Below are 14,815 nucleotides of genomic sequence, written 5' to 3'. Positions count from 1 at the left end.
CCATTCAGTCAACTCCAAGATAACGGGAGGAAGAATGTATAAACTTCGTCGGGTACTTGGCTGTTGCTTATTTCAAGCTGCATTTTGAGGAACCCAAGACCCGCCTCCACGCATTCTTAAAAGCAGCTGCTGCTTTGTACCCTCCACCCCCTTTAAGGTAAAGCTCCAAACATTATTCTTAATTATTATGTTTAGGAAAGTGAGTGTTAGGCTTTCGCCGAAAGTGCGCCAAGGTATGTTACTATTCAGTGGGGTGCTGCTAAGACAACTCGTACCTTCCACCTTACCCCTCCCTCCCCCTGTGCGTTACCCCCCGCCCTCCCCCCTTAGTGAACATATGGCTCCGTGGTGGTTGGGGAATTTAAACATGCGGCTGTGTTTACATCTCCTTCACCGTAACGAATACTTGGTACCTTCCTGTAGGACCGTTCTTCGGTGACTTAGACTATGGCAATTGACATTTTCTATGTTATTTTAGTTGCTTTACAAGGGTTGTAAGGAATATTTTTTCGTTTGGTTGGAACTAAACTTTAATATACCTTTGAGTTGTCGGCTATTATGTAACTTTCAAAGATCAATTACTGCTTAGTTACAGCCGGCCGAATGGATATTACTTTTAAATCTTGTACAGTAACTCAAATAACATAGGAATCAGTCAATTGCCATAGTCTAAGCCACCGCGGATTGCTTCTGTAGAAATACCCAATTCATAATTAAGCGTAGTATGTGATCAATTGCAAATATAACTGATAAATAGTGTAATAGTGTGCATCTAAAAGGACCGTGAGAGCCAGGAATGAAGAGTGCAAGTGGTGTCTTGGGCTTAGCCCTAGAGCATCAATCAATCAATCAATCAATCAGTCAATCATAAGTAAGTAAGTATGGGATGGACGACCTTTGCTTCGGTGAGTTATAGATGTTTATAGGTTGCATCACTAACTTTTAGAGTCATGTTAATACTCCTAGGTTACTCTAAAGACCTTAGCCTTCTATAGGGTCTTAACCTAAGACTGTCTAAATAAAATGAATTACTGTATTTTATGATGATATCTCAAAGATTCACTCAAAGGCCAATGTTAAGATTAGGCTATACCTAAGTTTCTGTAAAATCTCAGTACTGTAGGCTACAGGATGCCTGTATCCTGTATCTTGGCCTACTTTATGCTGAGAGTGTCGGTGCATCCATTCACTTTTGGCAGTGTAGAATATTATTCTGATATTATCTAAGTTTTAACAGGGTCAAATGAAAAGTTTTATTTATGTATATACAATTTTTATTATTTATCAATATTTTCAAAAGTTTATACAAGGAAATGAAATAAAAAAAGAGGTTTAATCTAATCAGAATAACACATTACTTTAGTCATTTACATAACTATTCTAGTCTCAACACTTCAGACTGGTTAACCTAAAGCAAAATACGACACAGTCCACTGTAATATTTAGTGAGCTGATACAAGGAATTATGATTTACTTACAAATGCTGTAGCACATTCTTTGTAGAAGATTAAAACAAAGAACATATAAAAAGTAATCAAATAAAACTGAACCTAGATTTCATTGAAATTTAATGAAGATATCAATCCTTTCCATTTCCACTAAGAATAACATTTCATAGAAATATTCAAGCTTAGAGCTACATATGCAAGAGCATATATGCACAATGCTGAATAACAAAGACAATACTAATTCTTTATTTGGAAATCATACAAAAATACACAGGAACAGGAAGAGTGGAGAAGGCAAAGGAAAATTTTTTAACCTAACACTGCAGTATTCATTGAGAACAAATAATTGTAGGCAAAAACTAAAAGTCATTTATTTTACCTTTGCATAAAGGTCACACAACCATTTTGCATCAAATTCACTCTGGCCAAAATACTCTGGCTCTGCTTTGACTTCTAATAAAGACTCTGCAAATGAAGAGCCTTCATCTGCATTTTCAGTGAGACCCTCCTCCAGATTCTCCTTCTCTTCTTTGAGTAACAGCAATGATGATGGTCATGAATTGGATCATAAAAATATAAATATGGTTTTTCTTTTTATCGTCCCTTAGGTTGCTGTTGCCTTTTTTTCTATAGATTTTGCAGACAAGTTCACAATATCTGAACATCAAGTGCAACTTACTTTGGGGTGCAAAACATTAACAAATCTGTTAATGCAACTGAACATCCTCTCTGATGAGTGACTTTGCTTGTGCATTTTGACACCTGAAAAATAGTCTGGCATTCAGAAACAATGACTGTGATTTGCAGAATACAAGACAAAAGTACAACATGCAGTGTAAAAGAACAATATCTATTCTCCACAAGTGCTCACATGCTATTAATCTACAAAAGAAAAACTGTTTCAACATCGTGTGGAAGAATGACATCTTTCTTCTGATTTAACACATTCATTCTAAGATGAACCTAATGAAAAAAAAAAAAAAAGACTTCTTGGAAACCAAGTGGAGATACAGGATATGACTTCTTTCTAGCATGAGTTTTCACACATCTTTTGCGACACCTTCATTCAGAACAGACGCAAGACTAAAGTTAAATAAAATCATGTAATAAAAACTACTTGGACAGAGATCAACTAAACAGTTTCTGTCTAGTGTGAATTCTCGTGTCTTTTGAGAGGACTTGGTTGAGAAAAACTTCTTTGACATATAGAGCAACAACGTGGTTTCCCTCTGGCTAACGTTATTCTTAATTTTCAATTTATATCAGGGGTGCAATAGTTGCATCTCTATATTCCAAGGGCTCGTTTCTCAGTGTTTACTATTGCTTTGAGGGGAGCAATCTGCACCTCATTTATACTGGGCAACTTCGTATACCCTGAAGACATTTTCTCAGATGTTTCTTTATAATTCCTGTTGTTCCTACCACCAAAGGTATTTTTTCTTTATTTCCTTCAGTTCCCATGTGCTTTTCAGGTCATTCTTCTGGTCTTCATATTTTGTTATTTTATGCCTTTCAGCTCTATTGAGGCCAAAGTCACTGGGTACTGTCACATCTATAATCTTTGCTGTTTATTCCTCCTTGTTCCAGATCACAATATCAGGTCTCATAGCACCTCCTTCTATATATCTTCCTGCAAATAGCTTGGCCAGTTTTGTTATTGATGTTAGTTGGCTCAGGGCTTCATTATGGTGTTGGGCAACCTTTTTGATATTTTCGTCCTCAGAGCTTTTTAAGCCCTATACTTACTATTGGTGCTCTGTAGGCCTGGTTAATCTCAGTCATGCCTAATCCACCTTCTCCACGAGGGAGTTATATTATGTCCATACACTGGTGTCTGTATGCGACTTTACATAGGGTGAGAATCTTCCTGGTTTTAATATCCATCCTGTCTTACTCACCTTGTGGCCAGTCTACAATGCCAAAACCATAAGTCACCACTGGTATCGCCAGCTGGTTTATGGCAGTGATCTTGTTCTTTGATGTTAATTCTTTAAGTGGCTGATGTATTCTTTCTTTATCTTTTCTCTCACTTAATTGTGTTCTATACCAGTGTTTTCTTCTATTCCCAAGTACTTACATGCAGACTCTCCACTTGGTCTTCAACAAATATGCCTTTCTCTACCTTTATGCCTTCTGATGTTACTTTCTTCCCTCTCTTTATTGTACTTTTGGCACACTTGTCCAACTCAAATTCCATGCAGGTGTCATTTGAGAATTGGTGGACTGTCCTAACTAATTCTTCCAATTTTTCTTCTGAGTCTCCAAACAACTTCAGGTCATCCATGAAGAGCAGGGGGTTCACTCTTTCATTCTCTTTTCTACTTCAGCTTTTGCTTAGATCAGAGCCAGTGTTAATGTTGTTCAAGATTTTACTATGCGGATCTATGGACAAGCAGAATAGAAGTGGTGAGAAGCTGTCACCCTGGAATATTCCTCTTTGGATCTTAATGTCTGGCATTACTATTTGGCCCTAAGAAAGTTTTAGACAGAGTGGTCTTCCACTTACTCATCTGTGCTGCCAGGAAAGATCTTATTTCCTCGATGATGTTATATAGTTCCATAATTTTGAGTATCGACGTGTGCGGGACGCTGTCAAATGCCTTCTTGTAATCTATCCGAGCCACATTAAGGCTCCTTTGTCTTTTCTTACAATCTTCTAATATTGTTTTGTTTATTAGCAGTTGACCTTTATTGCTAAGTTTGTTTCTTGTGCATCCCTTTTGTTCTTTTTCCATATATTTGCCTTGATCTAGGTGTTCACAGATCTCATCTGCTATGATTCCTGTGAGCCCTTTGTAGGTTGTTCATAGACAGCAGATGGCCCCATATTTGTTAGGGAGCTCAGTCTCAGAACTCTTAGGGCAAAGGTTGGTATTTCTTGAGATCTTGTCAATTCCTGGTGTCTTGAAATTATTATATTCTTTAGTTTTGTTACTTTTTCGATGGTGAACCTTATTGGTGGCATTTGCTATTTCTGACTGTTCTTCTGCCTAATGGTGTCAATCCGTGAATTCTCTTGGTTTTGTCTAGGGTCTTCAAACAGTGGCTTCCAAAATCTCTCTAGGTCTTCCTTGTTTGGTCGTGTTCATACCTCCACTGTTTCTTTCGTCATCTTCCTATACACAATCTTTGAATTTTCACCTATTCTGTATTTTTCTTTATTTTCCTTATTTTCTTGAGCAGATTTTGTGAGTGATTTTGATCTCTCATATATTTGGTCATTTGAGAGATGTCTGCCCTTAACTGGTTTATTTTATCATGTTGTTTCTTTTTCCTCTCCAGTATGCAACCTCATATGACGTTTAAGATTTGATTTCTGGGGAAATGCTTTCCCACATTCGTTGCATATGAATGGCTTCTCTCCATTATGGATTCTCATATGAGTTGTAAGATTTGATTTCTGAGGAAATGGTTTCCCACATTCGTTGCACATGAAGGGAGTCTCTCCATTATGGATTCTCATATGAAATGCAAGCTGTGATTTATGAGAAAATGCTTTCTCACATTCCTTACACATGAATGGCTTCTCTCCAGTATGGATTCTCATATGACTTGTAAGATATGGTTTACGAGAAAATGCTTTTCCACATTCCTTGCACATAAATGGCTTCTCTCCATTATGGATTTTCATATGAGCTGTAAGATTTGATTTCTGAGAAAATGGTTTCCCACATTCGTTGCATATGAAGGGAGTCTCTCCATTATGGATTCTCATATGAATTGTAAGACTATTTTTCCTGGGAAATGCTTTCCCACAGTCATTGCATATAAATTTCTCTCTGGTAGGATTTGTTATATCACTTGTAAGATTTGTTTGCTTGTAAAATGCTTTCTCACAGTCAGTTGATCTGAAAGGCTTCTCTCCATTGTGACTATTTGTTCTTTCTTGTTTTACTTCCTTTTTGCAAGTTTGTGGATGTTTTTCATTCATTGTTGAATTCATTTCATATGAATATTCATCATCTTCATTAGACTCACAGAATTCCTCTGGTTCTATTTTGATGTCCATCAATGGATCCAGAGACAAAAAGTCTTCATCACTGGTTCCACTAAAGGCAGCCATGTTGATGTTTTCTTGATTTATGGAAGGTAGCGATAATGCACCTTTAGTTTCACTTTTCAAAGGAAATTCTAAAGAATGTTCTGTATTCATTTTAGCCTTATGTCCTGTCCTGTTCTGTAATGACAATGCGTTCAATTCACAACTCTTAATGCCCAATTGTTTACAAATAATTACTGTTAAAAATGAAGTACAATATCTTGAAGGGCTACAACCTGATTTCACTGCTGATGTATGAATTCAAAACAAATTTTACTTGTTTAAATCTGTTAAATATGCATATAATAATTCACTGTTGTCTCATACACTTTAAGTGTTGCTATTGGTAATGTTCCATGTAGTACGAATAAAGAACATGCATTCCCAAAATCCTGATGCTAATCAAAACTGTCGAAGGAAGGAAGGTTCTTCTGAGGGAGAATCTGAAATCAAACAATGCAACACAGAGTTAGGAAACATAATGCCAGAACTGAAGCAGCAAAATAATTGATCAAATTCAATTCAGGTTCCCATAAAGGTCTCAGGCCGATTAACAAAGCATGCATTTGATAGTTCAATCCAAACATGAATACAATCCTACCAAACATTGTCCAGACACAGCATCAAAACATTCCTGAGGCAACAATACAACAATAGATTAACAGTTAATATTGATCGAGAGTATGTCGCAAGTCCTCATTTTGATGGCGGTTGGTCATCTAGTGATGAGGACATAACTCTCGATGATAGTGATGACGAATATTTGCCCCGAATGTCCGTTCGAGGCTCGTATCCCGAAAGTGAACTAGAATTCAGTGGTTTTAGTGCGTATGAGGGGGAATCTGAGGAGGGGGAGGATGAGGATATGGGGTCTAGTTTTGGCACGGATGACGATACAGAAAGCGAAGGCTTAAGTGAGGGAAATGGGCCAGTGGGGGGGGGGGGTTCGTGTGCATTAAAATTGTTGCCCAGCGCCTAACATGCACCCATTCACGGCAAATCCTGGGCTCACCGTACCTGTTCCCCTGACTCCTCTGGGGTTCATTTAGCTGTTCCTTACGCGGGAATTGCTGGAGTACCTAGTAGCAGAGACGGCGGACTACGCCAGGTACTGCCGTGATGAACTGCGCACGACATTATCGTATCGCTGGCGAGGCTGCAACCTCACTGACATGGCTCATTATGTGGGGCTCCACAATTTTTTTTTATTGATGCCTGCTGCCGACATCAGGCAATATTGGAGGCGTAATTTTTTCTTAGGTACGCACCATGTGCCCGGCGTTAGACCCCGTGATACTTTCCTGGCATTGGACAGGTATTTCAACGTCTTCAACCGAAGGGGCATACCCCGGAATAACTCCGATCGCCTCATTTTAGTGCGCCCAGTGTTGGATTACATTCATGAACATTGTAAAACTCTCGTGGTTCCTGGAAAGAACCTTTCTTTGGATGAGGAGATGATGCTTTACAAAGGACGTCTAAGCATTAAAGTGTATAACCCCAAGAAGCCGAAGAAATATGGAGTGAAATTTTTTTTATTACCGAGGCCAACACTGGATACGTCGTGGACTTCTTAGTGTATTCCGGGGTCTTCTCCACGATGCGTGAAACTGTTTTCAGGCTTGTGGATCGTTTCCGTAACCAGGGATACCACCTGTTTATGGATAATTATTGTAACTCGGTATCCTTGGCCCAGGAACTGTATGAAGCAGGTGTTCATGTCAGTGGTACCCTTCGGTTGGTGCGTGGGGCCCCGAATGTCCTCAAGAGGTTCGCTAGCCATCCGCAACATCTGGCAAGAGGAGAGACACAGTGGCGGCGGAAGGGAGCTGTCTTCGTCATCTGTTGGAAGGGAGTCTGACTCGTCCCCATGATTACGAGGAGCCATGAACCCGTCCAAGAGGAGGTCGTACAGCGGAAGAAGACACGTCGACAGGGCTGAGTTGTGTATGAGCAGTTTCGTGTACAGCGCCCTACCGTCATTGGGCACTACAATAGGCACATGGGAGGAGTTGATCTCTTTGATCAACTCATCCAGTATTATCCCTTCGCCAGGAGAACCAGGAGGTGGACTCAGAAGCTCCTCAAATACATTCTGCAGTTGGCCCTCCAAAATGCCTACATACTCTACTGTGGGTACTACGGTCCCGATCTCCGGAGGATGACCCACTTACAGTTCCTCGAGGCAGCCGGGGATGCCCTCATCAACTTTGATCCCGATGAGTGGCCTTCCATGTCTGCCCCCCTGCCACGAGCTGTAGATCTGCCCGTAGAGGAAAGGGCAGACCTTAGGAGGGCCAACTTCGGTCATCCTGCTGCCGACACCCCTGCTGCCGACGCCCCTGCTGCCGACGCCCCTGCTGCCGCCGCCCCTGCTGCCGACGCCCCTGCTGCTGCCGCCCCTGCTGCTGCCGCCCCTGCTGCCAATGCCCCTGCTGCCGATGCCCCTGCTGCTGACGTCCCTGCTGCTGCAGCCCCTGCTGACGGCCCCGCCCGTACCCCTTCTTGTCGGGTAGTGGACCCTGCGTGTCGGCTGCTGCCAGGGGATCACACACTGGAGCTCCTAGAAGGGCGCAGGCAGAAACGGTTCCGGGTGTGCCACATGAATGGCAGAAGGAGACACACCCGGTTCTTCTATTGCACCTGCAGAATAGCTCTATGCAGGTTCGGGGAGTGTGACCGCAAATACCACAGTGCGGTCTTTTATTGGAGTGCGAGTCAGCGACGGACAGGGGAGGGCGCATGGGACCGCGCTCTAGCACATCGACCGTAAGGGCAAGCGTCTCCCTCTTCCACCTGTACCTCATCATGTCGAGAGGAAAAAAATGCAACTCTTCAATGGAGGAGAGAGAGAGAACAAGAATAGAACGAAGAGTCAGGATTACAAGTGAGTATTCTGCATTTGTTTTATATTTATTTTTTTATTTATTATTTCAAGTTTTTATATCTCTGTATACATAACAATCTAGTAATCTTCAGTCATTTATCTTCTTTTTGAAACAAATTCGAAGTCTCTAGAACAATATCTCGATTTATGGTGAATTTTTGAAAAAAACTTTTTTCTTCATTCCGCGCGCCAATTCATGGCCACAAATCTCTGAAATGCGTACGTCGCATTATCCTAATATTTGCTCCTTTTCATATTAGGCTTTTTATAGAGTTTTATATATGAAAATGTGTGCAAATTCATGAATACAAAAAAAATAATTGAAGGTTGTAGCTTTTCACATTTTTGAAATATTGGCATATAAAAAAATATATATAAAAATTTTCGACATTTTGAAACAAATTGGAAGTCTCTAGAACAATATTTAGATTTACAGTGAATTTTTGAAAAAAACATTTTTTTACGTCCGCTTGTTACGAATTCATGCATCATTTTGTGATAATATTTTTTTTGTGTTGCTTTTATCGTTTTACAATGTGTTATATATCAAAATGATTGCAATTTAGTGTACAATACAACGAAAAAAAATGAACTCGTTAGCTTTAACCGTTTTTCGCACAGCGCGATTTGAATACAATTATGTATGATTTTTTTTTTTTGCTACCATATATCTCATTATTTACATATGATAATGAAATTTTTTTCCATTTCTGATGGTTGCATACTAAACTTCAGGCAATGACAAAAAAAGGAGCCAAAAATGTGATTTTTTGAAAAAATTATTTTTTTCCGCTTCCGCGCTCACTCCAAACCAGCGCCGGCATACGGGAGAGGTTTTGATTTTTAGGGCTTTGGCATAAGAGGGTTAACCTACAGACTTCTAGATTATAGACAGGGTACAGTACTCAATTATATAGCTCACCTGCATCACACGCCAACCTTCCCTCTGCCCTACAGGCAAGGAAGGGTATAAAAAAATAAAGGGAAGAGAAAGAGGCCAGTCACTCACTCACACTCTCTCTTTGTGACTGAACAACTTAGGCGAGATGGTACCTGTCTCTCTGGGGAAATCGGGTGAGTTACGCAACTTGTTGACTGGCCACAAGAGGACCCAAGGAGAAAAATGTCCATAAACCCATGGGCAATGTCTTAAAGGTAGAAGGATGTGAATGTAGTTTTTCATGGAACACACTCCCACCCTTAGTACTTGTGGAAACGACCGGTTCTTCCAGAATGCAAGGGACAGACCAATGCCTCTAAAGCTGGCCTCACACTAGGCATTTTTTTCTCGAGCAGTGAGCCGTTGCTGCCGAGAATGAAAAACCGGGAGCTTTTAGCTCGAGATTCTTGCTTCCGAACAGGACGGAAAGCAGCCAGCACGAGCCGCGAGCCACAGCATAGTGTAAACAAACAAGATGGCTGCTGCTGATAGGACGTACTCTCCTGAGCCACTCTTGAACCCACAAACGTTTTTTGTTACTCTTGCATTCACGTAAGTTTCCGAGAAATAAACCACTGCAGCGCATCTTGCAACAGTCCGACAATTTCTGGGCGCCATGACGATATCAGATGATCAGTTTTGTTTACTTTTTCCTACGGCTCCTCGAAACCACGAGTTCCTAGTGTGACGATACAACACTTTTGCTCGCGAGCATCGGCTGGATGCTGGCCAAAACCACGAGCAAGAAATGACTAGTGTGATACCAGCTTAACCTTGTAAGCTCTTACTCAGAAAGTACTCCTAATTACCTCGTCAAAAGTAGAATATGCTCTTTTGATTTTCTCACCAAGCCAGAAAATAATCTTGTTCTTGGACACCCCTTCCTTGGTCGAGCCAGCACTAACAAAGTCATTGACACTCAGGACGGAGATGTCGAAACCTCTTTAGACAGCTCCACAACACTCGAACTGGATACAGTATTATATTGTCTTGATCACTACCAGCAAAGTCCTCTAGGAAGGGGATAAAAAAGAACTTGAATCTGGGGTCAGGAACCGATGGATTCTGCATCTTTGTTACGAATTCTAGGACAAACTAGAGCATGACAGATCCTCATCTCTTCAAGTGTTTAACACTGAAGGAAAGTCCATGAAGTTCACCAACTCTCTTTGCCAATGCCAGGGTAAGCAAGAACACAGTCTTGAAGGTCAGATCCCTGTCTGACAACTCTCGTAAAGGCTAGGGTGCACAAGTCAAGCTCTGTAAGACAAGAGTCGCATCCCACTCAGGGGGATTGAAATCCCTGGGAGGGCAAAACTGTTTGAAGCTTCTCAACAGCATGGAGATCTCCACAAGGAAGAGAGGTCGACACCCTTCAAACAAAGGATTAGTCCAAGGGCAGCTCTGTAGCCCCTGAAAGGCTGACACGGAGAGAAACTTCTCTCGGCGAAGATAGACAAGAAAGTCTGACATGCTGAATAGAGATCCAACCAGAAAGATAACCCATCGACAACACCAACAACAGAAGATGACCCATTTCCTCTGGTACACAACCGCTGATGATCTACAAAGGTATCCAGACGTCTTGGTCGCTGGATAGTCTTCAGGTGTGAAGTGACAGTTCTCTCACAGCCTGGTGATACATCTCTATGAGCAGCTGAAACAGCAGGTTGTACCAAAGGGGAATCTTTCTTGTTACCTAGGAAAGTAGAGCTAGCAGGTCTGGATACCACTTGGCAAGTGGTCACTTGGAAGCAACCAGGGTCATCTGAGATTTGGGGTGATCATGACCCTGCTGATCACGCACTGAATCATACGAAATAGGAGAAAAGCATAGGCCTTGGAGATTGTCCCATGGGTCTGGCACAACAGAACAGAATGCTAGGAGCTTTCTGTTGTGCAAGGTTGCAAAGAGGTCTATAGCTAGTAAGCCCCAAAAATATTGAACAATCTTCCTGTAATGTCTTGGGTGTAGAGACCACTCTATCCCTATCTCCTGACCCTGGCGACTGAGCTTGTCTGGCACTATGTTCTGGTTCCCTGGGATTTACCTGGCTGACAGCTCTACTGATCGTGCTACTGCCCACTCATGAACCTGCATCGCCAACATGTGGAGCTGAAGAGAAGCCAATTCTGCTGCTTGTTGACCTATGCCATTACTGAACAGTTGTACAGTAATACCCCAAACTTAAACGAGGTTAGGCTGTAGACCAACTCGCGCAAGAGGATTTTCCCGTAAGTTCGGTACAGCCTCTATAAATGCTCATAAATGGTTACTTCTAAGAGTTTAAACACTAAGTATGACCCTAATCATGCTCCATAAGTATTAAGCTAACTTTTGAATAAAATTAAGGTTACTGTTATTTAATTTAAAAATTAGCTTAATACATTACCCTTGAAAAAAAAAAGTAAATGGTTGGTAAAGTTTGTGCTATTGTGAATTCACACAACTCGAATAGCGTAAGATTGAGGTATTACTGTATTGTTGATAAAAACACCATGGAGTGGCCCCCATCACAGGATCCTGAATCTCTTGTAGAGCCAAAAATGCCACCTTGAGATCCAGATGTGGAGCTGTCTAAAGTCCTGGTTCCACACACCTGAAACCAGCAACTCTTCCAAGTGTGTTATCCCTCGGTTGATGTATCGACAAACAGAAGCATCTCGAGATTGGAACCACCAGGATAAGTCCTTCCTTGCTTCCTCTGAGAAAGGCATCTGGAAGAATGGGGACTCCCTTATGGAGACCAAAACTCCTTCATTCTCCGCTGAACAGAATGAAGGTGAAGCTACTCACGAGGGGCCAGCTTCTCCAAGGATGACAGTTGACCCAGAATGACTTGGCACTGCTGAGGTGGTTCTTCCTACTGAGACAGGAATACCTGCATTGCCTCTCTGATCTTGCTGATATGCGAGTCTGAGAGGCAGACTCTTGCTGATGCCATATCTATCAGCGTGGCTAGATACCAGATACTTTACCCTCGGCTTGGGTGTGAGATCATCCTTCTCAAAAATGACATTTTTATAATAAAATTAGATTTTACACATACTTACCATGTAATTACCTGTAGTTGAAAGCTTCTTACCAAGGGAGTCAAAATATTCCAAATTTTGTGGTGGCGCCACCATTGATAGTGTAGTAGGTGGACAAGACCCGCCCGCTTTTGGGACCAATGGGCACAAAACTGCAGAGAGAACCAATGTGCTTGGCTGCCATGTCCATCTTACTTGGTATGTGTAAAATCTAATTTTATTATAAAATTGTCATTTTTACACATGTAACTTACCAAGTAATTACCTGGAGCTGATTCCATGTTTATACAGGAGGGAATCATAGACATGTACTATATTAAAGACATTAAAAGTTAAGTAATGACTCGACATAGAAAGTCTGCAAGTATTTTCAAAATACTCATTGTACCTTACCTGGTAAGAAAGTGCTGCAGATGAATACTACCTCTGGTCGATGCTCCCTTAACTTTTGCAGTCATGGAAGTTCTCCGGATGACTGTTGAGAGTTACAAACTGATGCCCTTGCCCTGGGCTTAGACTAGATAAAAACAATGACTTCACCTACACTATAAAAACCAGCCAGTAATACCCTACCATAATGACTCTTGCATACTTCGGGTATCCACTAACCCCTGGCTTCCCAAAACTCAACACCAAAAAAACAATAACAGAGGATAATAGAGGGATAGTATGCTCCCTTTGCTTTTTTCCTCAACACCGTGCCAGTCACCAACAAAGGACACAACACGGAACAATTCTCGAAAACCGTTTCAATATCTTTTAGATAATGTACAGCAAACACCAACCTACATTTCCATAATGTAGAGAGCATAATAGATTCTAAAAGTGAGAGAAGTTGCAACTACCCTCAGTTCATGCACCTTAGCATTAATGGATGGCAATACATCTTCCTGGAGCTGAGAGTGTGCTTCAACTATCAAACTCCTCAAGAAAAGGAAATGGAGTTCTCTGACATCGGGCGAGACACAGACTCCACAGAACATCTAAGATTATTTGCAGGTTCTATAATTTTTCTCTGTTCTCTGTAAATAGTAGTGTAGAACTCTTACCAGACTTAAAAGTCACTCTTCCTCCTCTGGTCCAATGATGTCCATCAGGTTCTTAACAGTACAGGAATGTGGCCAGGGTTTGTTCGTGTCCTCATTTTGGACAAGAAATCCCAAGGAAAGAGAACAGACAGCGTCTCCTTGGGAAAACCCTACTCTTTTGTCTATTGCCTGATATTTGCTGAGCCTTTTGGCCATAGCCAGAGCTACTAGGAAGAGTCTTTTTTGCAAGATTCTTAGGTGATACTGAGTGGAGAGGTTCAAAGGAGTTGCCAGAAATCCACTTCAGTACTACATGTAGATTCCATGAAAATTATTTAGTATTCTCTGAAGTGTCCAGAGATCTAATAAGATTACTGAGGTCCTGGTTGAGACCAACATCTATACATTAGTAATTGAAAACAGAGTTCAAAATCAACCTGTAACCGTTAATGGTACTGGAGGATGACTTCCTGGAAGACTTCAAAAACAGCAAAAAATATGCTATCTCAGCTACAGTGTTATGTCTTTGACACCAACTTCTGAAGACTGCCCACTTAGATTGTTAGAGCCTGCTAGTAGAAGATCGATGACATCTAGCAATGGCTTCTGCAGTTTGCTTTGAAAAGCCTTTCGCTTTGACCAGCCGTCTGACAATTGAAATCCTGTTAAGAGAAAGAGTGAATAATCCTTAACGGAACCTGAACAGGTGAGGCTGTTTGAGCAGAGACTGAGACGTCTCCTGAGGGAGAAGTCCTTCCTCGGCCAAAATTGAGCAACTAGGATCATGGAGGCATTCTGTTGAGTTGAAAATTTGTTTATTACCTCCTGAATCATAGCAAATGGAGGGAAGGCACATAGGTCTAATCCTGTTCAGTCGAGAAGCGTGGCATCTGTCACCCATGCTAGAGGGTCCAGGACTGGTAAACAGAAGATCGGAAGACAATAGTTTTTTTGCTGTAGCAAATATATCCACTGTCAGTTGTCCTAAAAGCCTCCTAGGTCCCGTGCAAACTTGGTTTTGTCTGCTTAGCTCGTCCGCAAGAATTTTAGTCTGCCTTGAACAAAGCGAGTGAGGATCATCACTTGATGTTGTCCTTCCCATAGCAGAAGATCCCTCGCTGTCTGGTAAAGAATGAAAGAGTGAGTGCCCCTTCTTTGCAGATGTAGGACAAGGCTGTTGTGTTGTTTGCAAACACTGCTGCTATCTTCCCAGACACTTGGCAAGAAAAGTGTTGAAGTCCGAGAAATATTGCCAACACCTTCACGTTGATGTATAAGGCTTTCTGGTCCTTTGACCAAAACCCTGCCACCTTTTGTGATTCCAAGAGGGCTCCCCATCCAAGATCCGATGCATCTGAATAAAATTTCAGCTCTGGGTTCTGTGGTCGGAGTGACTTCCCTTCTTGTAGTGTCCACAGACAACCACCACTGAAGGTCTGT

The 14,815-nt window shown here is 41.5% G+C and overlaps 1 protein-coding gene across 1 annotated transcript in view; it reads right to left on the bottom strand.

Moving 5' to 3' along the window:
• LOC135204517 (uncharacterized) overlaps nucleotides 1-14,815 on the bottom strand; it is a 624,442-nt gene that overhangs the window by 46,817 nt on the left and 562,810 nt on the right. The window contains exons 3-5 of the mRNA XM_064234685.1: nucleotides 4,711-5,930; nucleotides 3,526-3,717; nucleotides 2,128-2,210 (exon numbers count right to left, since the gene is read on the bottom strand). Of these exons, the coding sequence (XP_064090755.1) occupies nucleotides 2,128-2,210; nucleotides 3,526-3,717; nucleotides 4,711-5,601 (1,166 nt within the window). The 5' untranslated portion in view covers nucleotides 5,602-5,930. The remainder of the gene's footprint in view (nucleotides 1-2,127; nucleotides 2,211-3,525; nucleotides 3,718-4,710; nucleotides 5,931-14,815) is intronic.

Source organism: Macrobrachium nipponense, chromosome 47, assembly GCF_015104395.2.
Source record: "Macrobrachium nipponense isolate FS-2020 chromosome 47, ASM1510439v2, whole genome shotgun sequence".
Taxonomy (NCBI): Eukaryota; Metazoa; Arthropoda; class Malacostraca; order Decapoda; family Palaemonidae; genus Macrobrachium; species Macrobrachium nipponense.
The sequence above is the reverse complement of the archived record's forward strand: the minus strand, read 5'-3'. Positions and strand labels throughout refer to the sequence as shown.